Raw genomic sequence first — 12,740 nt, forward strand, 5'->3', positions numbered from 1 at the left:
GCATCAAGCAAATGAAAAAGCAGTAGCTCTGATCTTTTGATCAGAAGAGTACCTGTTCTGCAGGTCTTCATAAGCATGGTAAAGTATGAAGTCTTTTAATATGCAGGCTCAATAGAGATGACATAGATTTTAATAGCCAGCTCTGTGTGGGCCTGTTCCAGACAGGATGGCAGCAGGACTTGGGCATTTAACTCCTGAATGACAAGCTCAGAGAGACAGAAATTTCCTAATAGCTTTCAATTGTTTTATGTTTTGGATATGTATAGTATAATGCCAGCTAAAGAATCCTATACTGGTTTTATTCTTATAAGTCTCCTTTGTCAATGTGCAAAGTTGAGGTGCTCAGGGGGTAAATCTGTGGCTTCTAGTGAAGACTTGCAGTAGGTTTATCTCTTGTGCCAGAGGCTGGAGGGTGTTTTATGGGTAAGGGAGGGAGTGGGAAGAAGAGAAAACCTCATCAATTCTTGAGTTAAATTTCTAGGGGTTTTTGTCCAATATTTCATCTGTTAGGGTGAGAGTGCTGTGGTAGCTCATCCTGAAGAAGAAAATGGTTTGAGGAGACCTCATTGAGGCCTTTCGGTACCTGAAGGGGGCTTCTGAAAATGAGGGAGAGGATTTTGTACAGGTAGATGATGGCAGGACAAGGGACAATGGCTTTAAACTAAAAGAGATCAGATTTAGTTTAGATGTTAAAAAGAAATACTTTATTCAAGGGGTAGTGAAGTATTGGAACAGGTAGCTCAGAGAGGTTTTTTTTCTTTTTTAGCACTTTTGAATACATTGCATTGAGTAGTGTGGTGGGTTGTGGAGCTTTTCACCTTATGGGCATGAGCAGATGCTATTTTCATAAAGGAAGAACTGTCCCATGTTTGTTGTAGGTTTGAGGTAAAAAGCTTTGATTTCAGTGAATTTTTGGTTGATGTAGTCATTACTTGGAGCCTCAATTTACATTTCTTGAATGAAGCCAAATGTATTTAAAATAATGATTTTGAATTTTAGATTGAAAATCATACGTATGTCAACTTATTGTCCTATTTTGATGCATATTTAATAAAATTTTTAGATTTGTAGTGTAATTTAGATTGGAAAAGGTGTTCGGAGGTGTTCTCCAGGAGTTCAGCATCCTGGTCAAAGCAAGAGCAGCTTGCTCCAGGGGTTGTTCTGTCAAGTGCGGGATAAGCACCTCTTCTGTCTCGCTCTTCTCTGTACCCTCCCAGTAGGGCAGTAGACAGCAGTGGATTCTTCTCTGGCTTCTCCAGACTGAAAGACTTCAGTTGTCTCTGTTTCTCCTAAAACAGAGCTCATGTGCTCCAGCCCCATAGCCACTTTGTTTCCAGCAAACTTACTCTGGTATGCCCATGTCCAACCTGTGCTGGGCGCAGTACTCCATTTTAATGGATACTGTGAAAAATAGACTTGGATGTCTGAAATTGTGGTATTTATTTTCTATGGAATGGCATCTTCTTTTGCTGAGATACATGGCATGACTGTGAATACATAAAAGATGACAGTGTAAAAGCTAGATCAGCATAAGTGTTATGGTGATAGTGCTTTGGAGTGATAAAAAGGTAAACAAAGATTTTATAGGATGAAATATTTTGACTTTGCATATTCTTGTACTGGGTTGACCTCAGCCAGCTGCCAGATGCTTACCCAGCTGTTCTTGCTCCCTCTTCTCAACAGAGCAGTAGGGGAGAGAATGGGATGGGTCAGGGTAGAGGGGGGGATCAGTTACCAATTACCAGTATGAGCAAAACAAACTTGACTTGGGGCAGTTAATTTCTCTTATTGCTAAGAATCCAAACAACATATATCCCCTATGCCCCTTTTCCCCTCAGACTCAATTTCACTCCTTCATTCCCTGACTCTTTTACCTCCCACCCCTTAACGGAGGGGGATGGAGAATGGAAGATGGGGATCAGTCTGTTACAGCTGAGCTCTGCCACTGCCTCATTCTCATGCTGTTCTGCCTCAGTGCAAGTCCTTCTGGCAGGTTGCATTCCTTGAGGGAGAATCTGCTCCAGCATGGGCTCTCCTCAAGGCTGCAGTGCCCTTCAGGGCATATCCACCGGATCCTCCAGCGTGGAGACCTCCATGGGCTGCAGTGTGGATGTCTGCTTTTGTGTTGTCTCTTTCATGGGCTTCAAGAGAAGCTCTGCTCTGGTGCCTGGAGCACCACTGCCACCTCTTTCATCTCTGACCTTGATTTTCATGTTGCTGTTTCTCACTTATTCTCGGAGTCTTTGCAGCCTGTGGGGTGTTTCTGCCCATTCTTAAATCAGTTTGCACAGAGGTGCCCCAGCTTGGCTGATGAGCTCAGCTGAACCCTGTGGTGGGCTTTTGCAGCACTGGTGAACCTGGCCCAACAGAGTCCCTGGAGTCCCCTCAGAAGCTGCCCCTCCACTGCCAGCACCTGGACACCTGCACCTAAGACAATTCCAGATATAAAGTTGATTATTTTAAACTTCAAAGAAAATATTTTGGAAAGATTTGAGGATTTCTAGTATAAAGCCATAGTATCTATAAATAGTTTATTTCATGTAGATTTTCTTGCGTGTTTAGGTAAGAACACACAGATATGATACATTTAAATTATTACATATTTTTTTTCCTCCCTGCCCTAGAACTTAAGTGGGCTGTTAAATGCTGCAAGTTTCCAGCCCCTGCGGCCTTTGCCTTCCGTGCGAATTCTGGTGGATAAGGTTAACCTGGAGCACTCGGTGCCGATGTACGCGGAGCAGCTGGTGCACGTGGTCAGCAGCCTTGGGCAGCCATCTGACAACCTGCTTCACTACTGCTACTCACACTGCTATCTGAAGGTGAGTGGTGGCTTGAGATGTGTGCTGAGAACATCATGTATGCTTAGTTAATCTGAAGTGTTAGCAGGTTTCCTGTCAGGATGTTTCCAGCTGATCTGAAAGGCCATAGGTAAACACATTTTACAGAATGTTGCTGTTTGGGATTGCTGCTTCTGACTCGAGCCAAGTGTTTTGCAATGTACACTGCACACTTCATATGAGGAAACTGCAAACTGAAGCCCCAAGGTCCTTGTGACAAGATAGAATTATTCAGAAAGAAACTGTTTTCCTCAACTGAGATAATGCTCCTGTGGTTTGTAGATTGCTGCAAACTTACAAACTTGATGGGAAGTTAGGAGGAAAAACTATCACTACTAGTAGTATTGATAGAGCAAACCCATCACAGTGAAGATACGGGATCAAAAACTGTTAACAAACAATTTAATTGTTTTTCATTATAAGAGGACAGATCTCTGAATGTTCTCAATTAAAGATGCATTATGTGAGAGGAGCTCTTATTGTGAGGCTGGGGGAAGCTTAAGGTATGAAAATTGTTTTGAGATGGTTCAGTTGCCGTCTGCTCTGTGGAGGAGTTTTAAAGCAGGCTTTTCCAGCCTTTTAGGATGTGCTTAGGAAGCTTGAAACCTTTTGGGTGCTACAAAAATACAAATATCTAATACTACTACTGTTAATTTTAGTCAATTTCTCAGTTATGAATTCACTTCCACGCTGATTTGTTCTGTTCTTGTGAGTAGTGGTACAGCATGTTAAAAGACAACTCTACAACAGTTTGTTTGCCATATTGAATGGGGAAAAATCAAAGAATTCCTGTGATGTTTCTTTCTGTAGCCAGGCTATTACTAAGAAAAAAATCTTTGAAGGGAAGGTTCTAATTTCCTTAAATACCACTCTTTGGTAACAACCAGTGTTGTTATAATTACTCAAAGTGATTTCACTTTGCATGAAAGGCTGTATGTAATCTGCAAGTTTAAAGGATATAGACTTAAGTATTTGAGTTGAAAAATTGTAATTCAGTATTCTTTTAAATTCAGCAGACCATACTTAACACTCTTTGAGTGAAGAAAATATTTTAAAATGTATTTTTAGGGCATTATTTGAAGTATATTTTTGTAGCTATATTTATGTTTTGGGAAAAGGAATTATCTAAAAATAATACACATTTTTTTTAGTATTTACTGAGTATATTTATAAATACATATGTTATAAAATATCTTGAAAGTAAAGTAATCTGATCACTTGATAATATACCATTTGACCAACTGAATTTGTTCCAGATATTTGGTTTTCAAGCAGCACTGACTTCTTTGGACAGTAAAGGATTATACTGCATCCCTGTTCCAGTTATCCCCTCATTCAGTACTGCTGTTTATGGCAAGCTGATCAAGTTCCCCAAATATTGGTGAGTATTAAGCCTGTACAGTGTGTTTAAGTCATATGCACAATTACTCTTGAATTTTAAGTGAGGGCTTTAAAAATGCCAAGTTTGCATATATCCCTAAACTTCTCTGTCTCCTCTCATATTCTGTTACATCTGTTATCATTCATAGGTTTCTTTGTGAGGATAGCTGTCATTAAACATTTTAGACCTGGTTTGGCTGAGGGACCTGGAGCTGCTGGCACCAAGGTCACAGTTCAGTGCAGTATGGGTCAATCACTTCAGATCAGTGATCCTTGTGGGTCCCTTCCAGCTCTGCATAGTCTGTGCTACAGAAGCCCTGTGGTACATGGCTTTCTTCTAGACCTTGAAGGTTTCTGGAACCAGTTGCCATTCTTTGTTGACCTGATACAAAAGTTGAAGTTACATACTGATGGCAAGCTTGGTGTTTTACCTGAATAGGTCAGCTTTATCTTTTTTAAATTCAACCAAATAACAAGCAACAAATTGGGGGGTAAAACCCCCAAACATCTCAAATCCACAGTAGTCCTTCTACTACACTTTTATTTCAACATTGTGATGAGATATTTAAAGTGTTTTTAGTAGTTCAGATGTTAAATACAAATACTTTTCTTCTGAAAACAGTTCTGAACTTTATTATGAAATGTGCTGTATAATTTTTTTAGCCTTAAATGCAATGGAAATTCAGTATTTAAATTTATGTCTGCAGTTCAAATTTTGTCATCGTAACTATAAGTATGTAATAGTTTTTATTGATGCATTGCATTTACAAAAAACTATTTTCAGGAAAATCCATTTTGACAATATTTTGGACAAGGTATTAGTTTTCTTTATTCTTCATTTTGAGTAGTAGCTGTCTGTAATACTGCTTTGTGACTAAATCCATGCAAAAAATTTCACATGAAGTGACAGGACAATAAAAAAGCATGTTAATGGTTAAATATTTTGGCTTCAAACATTGTGTTGAATAGCTAATTTGTAAGATACGTTTCTTTGTGAAACCTCAATGGATTATGCAAAAAATTGTTCTTAGTGTCATGTAAAGAATGTACTAACTTTTCTTTCGTAAGCTGTGATACCATATTAAATGTAAATGGGTTTTAGCATTATCAGCACACCACCAGGTGGTAGCAGCCTAACTGACTTTGTCATATTGATAGAAATTACTGTCAATAGTTTGCAAAAGTATTAATGACTTTGAATGAGTTGCTGTTGTGTTGTACCATTTGGCTAAAAAAAGAAAAGTTTCCAGGATACCCTACAATCAGCACTAATCAGAGTAGTTCAGGACTTTACAACTGACAGCCTGTCCTTATGTTTTCTGACATAAGCTCTGGTTAGCAAACTGCATGAATAAATCAGTGTTGAATGGCGAACTTAAATTTTTTCACTATATTCTAAACCCCATGTTTAGTTGTGCAAAATCAAAAAAAAGAAATTCTAGGGATGAATTTTTAAATAAATCTGCCATTTGACAAGTTCATGGTATTCAAGTGCTGCTGCTTTCTCATGAGTGTGCTTGTGCTCTTCTGTGTGTGCTTGTGCTTGCTGTGCTCCATCTCTTGCTCGCTCAGGCTTTGTTTCTTGTGCTTGTCCTTGTGCACAGTTTCACACTTGCCCTCACCCTGTTTCATGTTCCTGGTCTTGCCCTTATATTCTCTCTTCATGCATTCTTGGATTGTCTTGTGTAATCTGTCTCTCTCACATTCTTTGTCTCTCTCTTTTAAAAATGCATTGTATTACCATGCATGCCCAGCTGGAAGGAGCTGTAGTTTTGGGGAGTGGAGGCAGGGGAATGATCCTGCCTTAAAATAGCAAACCATCTATTGGCATTTATGAGAAGATATTGTTAGACCAACAGTTATTGTGGTACAGTGGTCTAGTGTGTTTTGATGGTTTTCTCACTTTTTTTCCTGTGATATGATCTCTTTCTATGGCTTATTTATTTCTTAATGAACTAAAAAAACTTTTTAAAATGAACTTAGTCCAACCATTTATCTAAACTAAGCAACACCAATTTGTGAGTAATAAAGTAGAAAAACAAATGAGTACAGCAGCAGCCTGGTTAAATGAAGTGTAGTTTGAAGTGAGTAAAACTCCAGATGAAATGCATCAAATAGCACTTCAGCTAAATCGAAATCAGCATGAGGACTGAGAGCTTCATTGAAGTCATGCAGTGAGTGAGAATTAGTCTGGTAGGATAACCTGGTAATGTCATTAAACTTAAATTCAGTCCTCCCTCCCAAATTATACCACCTGCTTTATTTGGATTTGTGGATTTCACATTCCAGAGTTTCTTAAAGTGCACACATCTGATGCTACATGTGTTCTTCTATTTCTTCTTAGAAAATACATACCACAGACCATACCTTTTAAAAACAAAGACATTTTATGAACTGTTATGGAATCCCTTAGGTAGTATGTTTTGAGTTAGCAGTGAAAATCTCAACTTTATTTCTGACATAAATCAGTAGAAAAGGTTTCTTTTCCAGTTCCAGTACAATAATCTAAAACTTACTGTTATATACAGTGTATAAAATACAAATATAAAAAATATTAATTTTTTAAAACTAGTTGATAAACATTGGCAGGCTGTCTTAACAGATAAAATTATAGCAACATCAGTCCAGTAAATTCCAGTAAATGACCATAAACAGTCATAAAGTACTGTTTACCTATTAGATTGATGTCTCTTTTGATTTCAGTTAGTATACTTTCTTTGTATAAAAGAAATGTGCTCAAACTCACTAGTTAACTAAGTCTTGGACATCTTTTAAATGGCATAGCTAATCTGTTTTTATTGGAAAGTACAAACCATCTGGTCTTTTGTTTTTGTCAAGTGTAACAAGATGCAAAATACAATGTTAATGTCAATATTTTACAACTGCTTTATGTAGTGTTGCATGCCAGATTGTAAAGCAGCTTTCAGAGCTTTCAGGAGGATGTCTAAAACCAACTGAGAATCAGCAGAATATGGTTAAAAGCCTAGAGTGAATGACAAGAATGTTTATTGCCAAACAGAAATCTTGAGAGGAATTAGATGATTTTCTTTTATTCTTTTGGCTTCAATGTCTGTGGTAACAGATGAGGTAATCTGGTGTGAGACAGTTCAGTGTTATAACCTTCTGTCCCTTCTAAGATACCACTTCATTGTACTTCTGAGGAATGCTAAATTAACAGTACAGAATTGGATTTGTTATAGCCTCCCTTTTATTATTCTGGTATCTGATTGTCCTCTCTATAATTTGAGCTAGATATCAGTCTAGGTTTGTGTGTTATTTATTGCTTTTCTTAACCTGTCTTCTCTAAACAATTGTTCCAGACTCACGTTTTTGTTTTTCTCTATCAGGTCTGTAGGAAATTTTTCACTCACTGTCTTTACCTGTGACAGATTTTCAGACTCTGAACTCTGGTAGAATGAAGTTATAAATGAGGGTGACATCAATATCCCTGATTCCTTTCTGTTCGGCTTCTTGGTCCTTTAGTCTGCTTTCAAGAGATCTGTTTTCTTGATAGTGAGTCCCTTCTTTATTTTTTGGCTACCGGAGCAGTAGCTTCTGTTTGCTGCTTTCAAGGAAGCACCAGTACAGAGTTGACTAATAGCTAGTCATTTTAAGTTTGAGTGTGTGAATTAACCTTTTATAAAGAGGTTGAGGACCTGCTGGGTAAATTATTATCTAGGACTTCATGGTCTGCACTTGAATTATTAGAGAATACAGAGCATTTAATTGGTTGTTCTTGAGTTTTAACTCTGTCAGAACAAAAATCCTGAATAGAAACTTGCAATTAGATCTCAATAATTATTAGTTAACAAAGAACAGTCTTTGAGATGCTTTGCAGTTTCTGCAAAGATTCTTTCTTTTGAGCTGTTCTCTGCAGACTGTCTCAAGAAATATATTTCAGCTTAAATACATGCAGTGTGCTAATCTCCATCAAGATTTATCTTTCTGATGAAGAAGAATTTTTGGTAACAGGAGATTTGATTTGTGTTGGCGCTGTAGTTTCATTTCTTCCATGATTTTATTGAAGTGCTAATCGTTATTGACAAAAGCTGACAAAAGTTAAAAATTTCCTTTGCTGTTAAAGGCAATCACATGTATCATATGCTGGGCACCTCAGCTGTCCAGAGATCAGTCACTTGTTTCACACGTGAAAGCTGTGAATTACAGACCTGACATAGTTATTTTATTAATATGTGCACTTACAGTTCTGAAAGTTCACTTAGGAAATTTAGATGCAGTGCTCTTCACATGAAATGAATATGTGTATTTTCTGTAGGCTCTTTTTATGAACTCTCAAGAACATTTATATAGCATAGCTGCAATTAATATTTCAACAGAGATTTAACTGTAAATGTAAACATTTACCATGTCCTTAGAATCTGCTACATTTAGAGTAGATTGGCAAATCAGGTTATAACTGCCTTTTGGCTAACTATTATGCAAAGATTTTGAGAAATGTTCTTTGCCACCATTTCCTCGCTTTTATTTTGATTTTTTTCACGGTGTCGTTTTTGCTTTGTGCACACATTTTAGTTTCTCTTTTATTTTCTAGATTAAATATTAGCATTACCAAACCCAAGGACTCTAACTCCATCATTACTACTGATTAGGTTTTTGCTCCAACTTTCATTATTGTAAAAGTGTTTGTATTTTTATATAGCTTTACTTCTGTTTTCTTTCATCACATGTCCCTTACAAGGCAAATATCCTTCTCTTATTCAAAACTATGCCATACAGTTGTATGCCATACAGTTGTAGTCTTACTTATAGAATAATTTCTTGGACTCATTATGCAATTGAGTAAGGTCTTTATAGGTTCTAGCCAGGATGTGCACCTGCTCGTGTCTGCTGCAGGGGTCATCTTGTAAATACCACATGCATTTAATGGTATCCCCGTGAACTGACAAAGGTGAGAGCAATTCATGTTGATCTGCAGAGTGTTAGATGAAGATCTGGCTTCTTACACATGAGAAGCTATTTAGCAAGGAAGTTAGGTTCTGCTGACGTGGCCTTTACTGTCATGACAGTAGGAGATTTTTAGGCTTTGCTGCTCAGCAAGTAGTAGATTGAAAGTGTATAATGGGGGATCAGGTGAACTGTCTGGTTTTGCTACTTTTTTTGGTTAAAACATCTTTGCAGGGCAAGTCCAGTGCAGTAATCTGCTTAGAACTAGAAATCATAGTAGATTTGTGAGCTTGAGAGTCACAAGATTTAGTTGTCATGACATTGAGTGCAATGGTGCTAGTAAGAGTCAAGCAGATCCTACTGGCAGGTAACACAGAGCCAACTATCCACAAACTGTGAGCATTAGATCATAAATCTAGGAAGTTTTCCCATAAATTGACACTTAGGTCTTAATTTTGGCAGCCTGTTTTACTCCTAGTCACAGTAGATCAAGAGCAATGTCAATTTAGATTGGGTGTGGATTGCATTTCAAGTGGGCTGTTGAGGGGCATGCTCATTTCTTGGGTCAGAAGCAGAAACAGGTTGAAAACACATGAAACTCATTTTTTAGCATTCAGTTGTGGCTATTAGTTATGTCAGTAATTGAATTTAACTGCCAGATAAAAATTCAGGGTATTCTCCGAAACAGAAAAGATCTGGGGTTGAATGCCTGAAGAAATGCATTCAGTGTATGGGGCAGGGGAGTTTCAGCCACCTCAGCATTGTTGCAGTTAGATCTGGCGCCTGTTAGAACCTGTTTGAACTGTTGAGATGTGCCAGTGATAGGGGCTGTGCAAAAGCAGAACACAACAGTCATTCTCTTGGGTTCTGCAGGGGTGGTTGTGTGGTAGTGCCTCACATTGAGCAGTCAGAACAGCACAGTAAGGAGTGTGCTGGGTTGCTTCAGCGTTGTCCACTTCTCTGCTATTGCCTAGAAAATGCATCAAAGAACATAATACTAAATCACATTTTTAAAAAATTGGTTGGCAGCTGGTTTTGGTAGGGCATTACCTACCACTGACACTTTCAGAAGTTTGATTTACTGTGCAGCTTAGTGTTTGAGGAGTAAGTATGCCAGTATAGTATAGCATATTGTGAACACTAATGTAGGGTAATAGAACAGAAGTACTTCTCATTGATTTAACGTATCTTGCTTTATAAAAGTTCAAGAGGGTCATGCTTATTTGTAAGGATGAAGATGCTTAAAGAACTTGTGTAGAACATCTCTAATCTGCAGTGATATGAACATTTTAAGTTTCAACAAGAACATCTTAGGCCCTTTTCAACTGCACTGTTCTGGAAGGAGCTGTTGTTGGTTACCAAGAAAAGCACTTGGAACAGGAGGAGTTTTGCATTCTGTATGCATGACTTGCAGCTTAATTAGTGTAACAACAAATTAGCTTCAGTTGCAACCCTCAAGTTTAATTTTTTTAAAAAATCAAGTCCAGATCAAATGTTACTATTTCTCAGCAGATGTGGCAGGCAGCATTATCAATGTAAATTGGAAGCAGTTGTATTGTTCAGTATTGTCCATGAGGAGAAAATTCAGCAGAGTTGACACTAAAGGGTAGTCACTGGGAGTGTTTCCAGTGTAGTTATTTAGATTAATTAATTGTCAGATCTCTTCAGTGAAAGTAATTAAGCTTATTAACTAATATCTGTCCAGGGAAAGTGATTGCACATGGTGAATATTTAAATCCCGGTTTTTGTAAGTGTTGCCATCAGGGTTTTCTGGCATTTGTACTAGAAACAAGCAAATGTGAAGGATTCTCAGGGTTGAAGCTGCATTTTGATTAGAGACTGGTGAAAGGTATTGAAATGACAGTCTTAAAGCTGAAATGCTGTTGTATAGCATAGATCCTAAGGAAAAACTGAATCCCTGATATATATTTCTTTTGCACTGGATATATTTGAAATTCTTTTTCTCTTAGGGGTAACACTATCTGTATAAAAGGACCTGTTAGGATTTTCAGTGACATTCTCTGCTATGAGGCTTTACCCATGTAGAATCTGACTAGAAAGATACGCTGGTGGCAATTCTTCACACAAAGTTTGTCCTTTATTCCTCCAGAATTATGAAGAGAAATAGAGTCTCTGCACTGGCATCTCTGCTGCTTAATAACTAGAAACCCATCTGTAACCCTGAAGCTTGGTGTTTTCTCGTGTCTCAGTTCATATACATATCTCCCTGTAGCCTTCCTTTCCACTCCCAAAAGGCAGGAAAAAATAAAATTAGATCTAAGAAGGACATAAATTGAGGCTTCAGACTGAGGACAGCTTCTGACATGCTTGGTCCCTTCAGCAATGTTTGAGAAAGTGCCAGCCTGAAGCTCTGGCCTGAGGCTGGTGCAGAGCAAGCGAACGGGTCAGCAGTACATACAGCACAGGCCATTACTGGAGCCAGCACTCAGCCTCCTTAGCTGGCAAACAAGCAGTCTTCAAACTTGGACCCTGGAACTGATTGTGTTGTCATTCTGCCAGCCAGCCCAAATCAAAGGCTGGTTATTACACAGAATTCTGAAGAAATGTACTTTAGTGTTGCAGTTGCTCTCCTACCTTTCACCTTTTTCTTTGCATCTTCTTTTTGAGGTAATGCCATGGAAGTTGATAGTTTTCAAAGCACTGTTTTAAGAATTTGTAGTCATTAAATAAAAGAACTTGGAAAAAAAATAGCCTTTCATTCATGAGTACTTACAATAATTCTACAGGGAACTTTACTGGATTATTCACCTTGTGTACCAATAATCCACCTTCACCAAAGCTGTGTGTTTACTTCTTGAATAAGCTATATGCCTATATAGAATTGCTGGTTTTGTTTATCTTTTTATGTTTACCATCATTAAGCTCGTGGAACATAGTTATGTTGCTGGCCTAGCTGTAGCATATCTCTTTTTGACTCTACAGATCTTCACTCTCAAGTGGTAGGCATCACTTCCACCTGAAGTGAAGTACCAGAAACTAGAGTTAAATTATGCACCTTCTCTTACAAGCAGATTATTGTGACTCTCAGTTGAAGCTGGTGCCTGTGATAAATGGTGACCACACACATTTTATTAAAAAAACCCACCTATTTATCTTGACTCAAATAACCCAAATATAAAGGCTCAGGCATATGTTCAGTTGTCCATAATACCTTAGCATCTTTACTGCATCTGTGTTCATCTGTAGGTGGAAGAAACATACTGTCCTGTGTCCAGTATAATTTGTTTGCTGTATTCTCCTCATGCTCCTTCCCTCTGTGACCTAGAGGTGCTTTTTCTTTTTCACAGGAATAGTCCTTCTATTAGATCAGGGTCTCTTTGGTTCTAAGCTGAGTGTTTGTTTCCTTACACACAAACAATATGCATTCTCAGCATTTTTCCTCAATCACTTCTATCCTAGTTGTTTATAGGCTTGTATTTTTAGTACTATTTCTTTAGCAATGCCTTTTAGAGGAAGTTACAGTAACCTGTCAGGTGTACATACTGAGGAACAGTATGAACCTGTCAGCTGTACATACTGAGAAACAGCATTGAATGAAGTACGGTGTTGAATTCATGTAAACATTTGGATCTCCATTTGGGCCTGTATGTTTGGTAA

The 12,740-nt window shown here is 38.0% G+C and overlaps 1 protein-coding gene across 7 annotated transcripts in view; it reads left to right on the forward strand.

The window, feature by feature from the left end:
- Nucleotides 1-12,740, forward strand: part of VPS13B (vacuolar protein sorting 13 homolog B) — a 431,824-nt gene that overhangs the window by 70,969 nt on the left and 348,115 nt on the right. For all 7 annotated transcript variants that reach the window (XR_009488944.1, XM_059864515.1, XM_059864541.1 and 4 more), the window contains exons 15-16: nucleotides 2,625-2,819; nucleotides 4,094-4,218. Coding sequence is in view for 6 of the 7 variants with exons in the window: in XM_059864515.1 (XP_059720498.1) it covers nucleotides 2,625-2,819; nucleotides 4,094-4,218 (320 nt within the window). In the remaining variant the exon portion in view is untranslated. The remainder of the gene's footprint in view (nucleotides 1-2,624; nucleotides 2,820-4,093; nucleotides 4,219-12,740) is intronic.

This window comes from Haemorhous mexicanus, chromosome 1 (genome assembly GCF_027477595.1).
Source record: "Haemorhous mexicanus isolate bHaeMex1 chromosome 1, bHaeMex1.pri, whole genome shotgun sequence".
Taxonomy (NCBI): Eukaryota; Metazoa; Chordata; class Aves; order Passeriformes; family Fringillidae; genus Haemorhous; species Haemorhous mexicanus.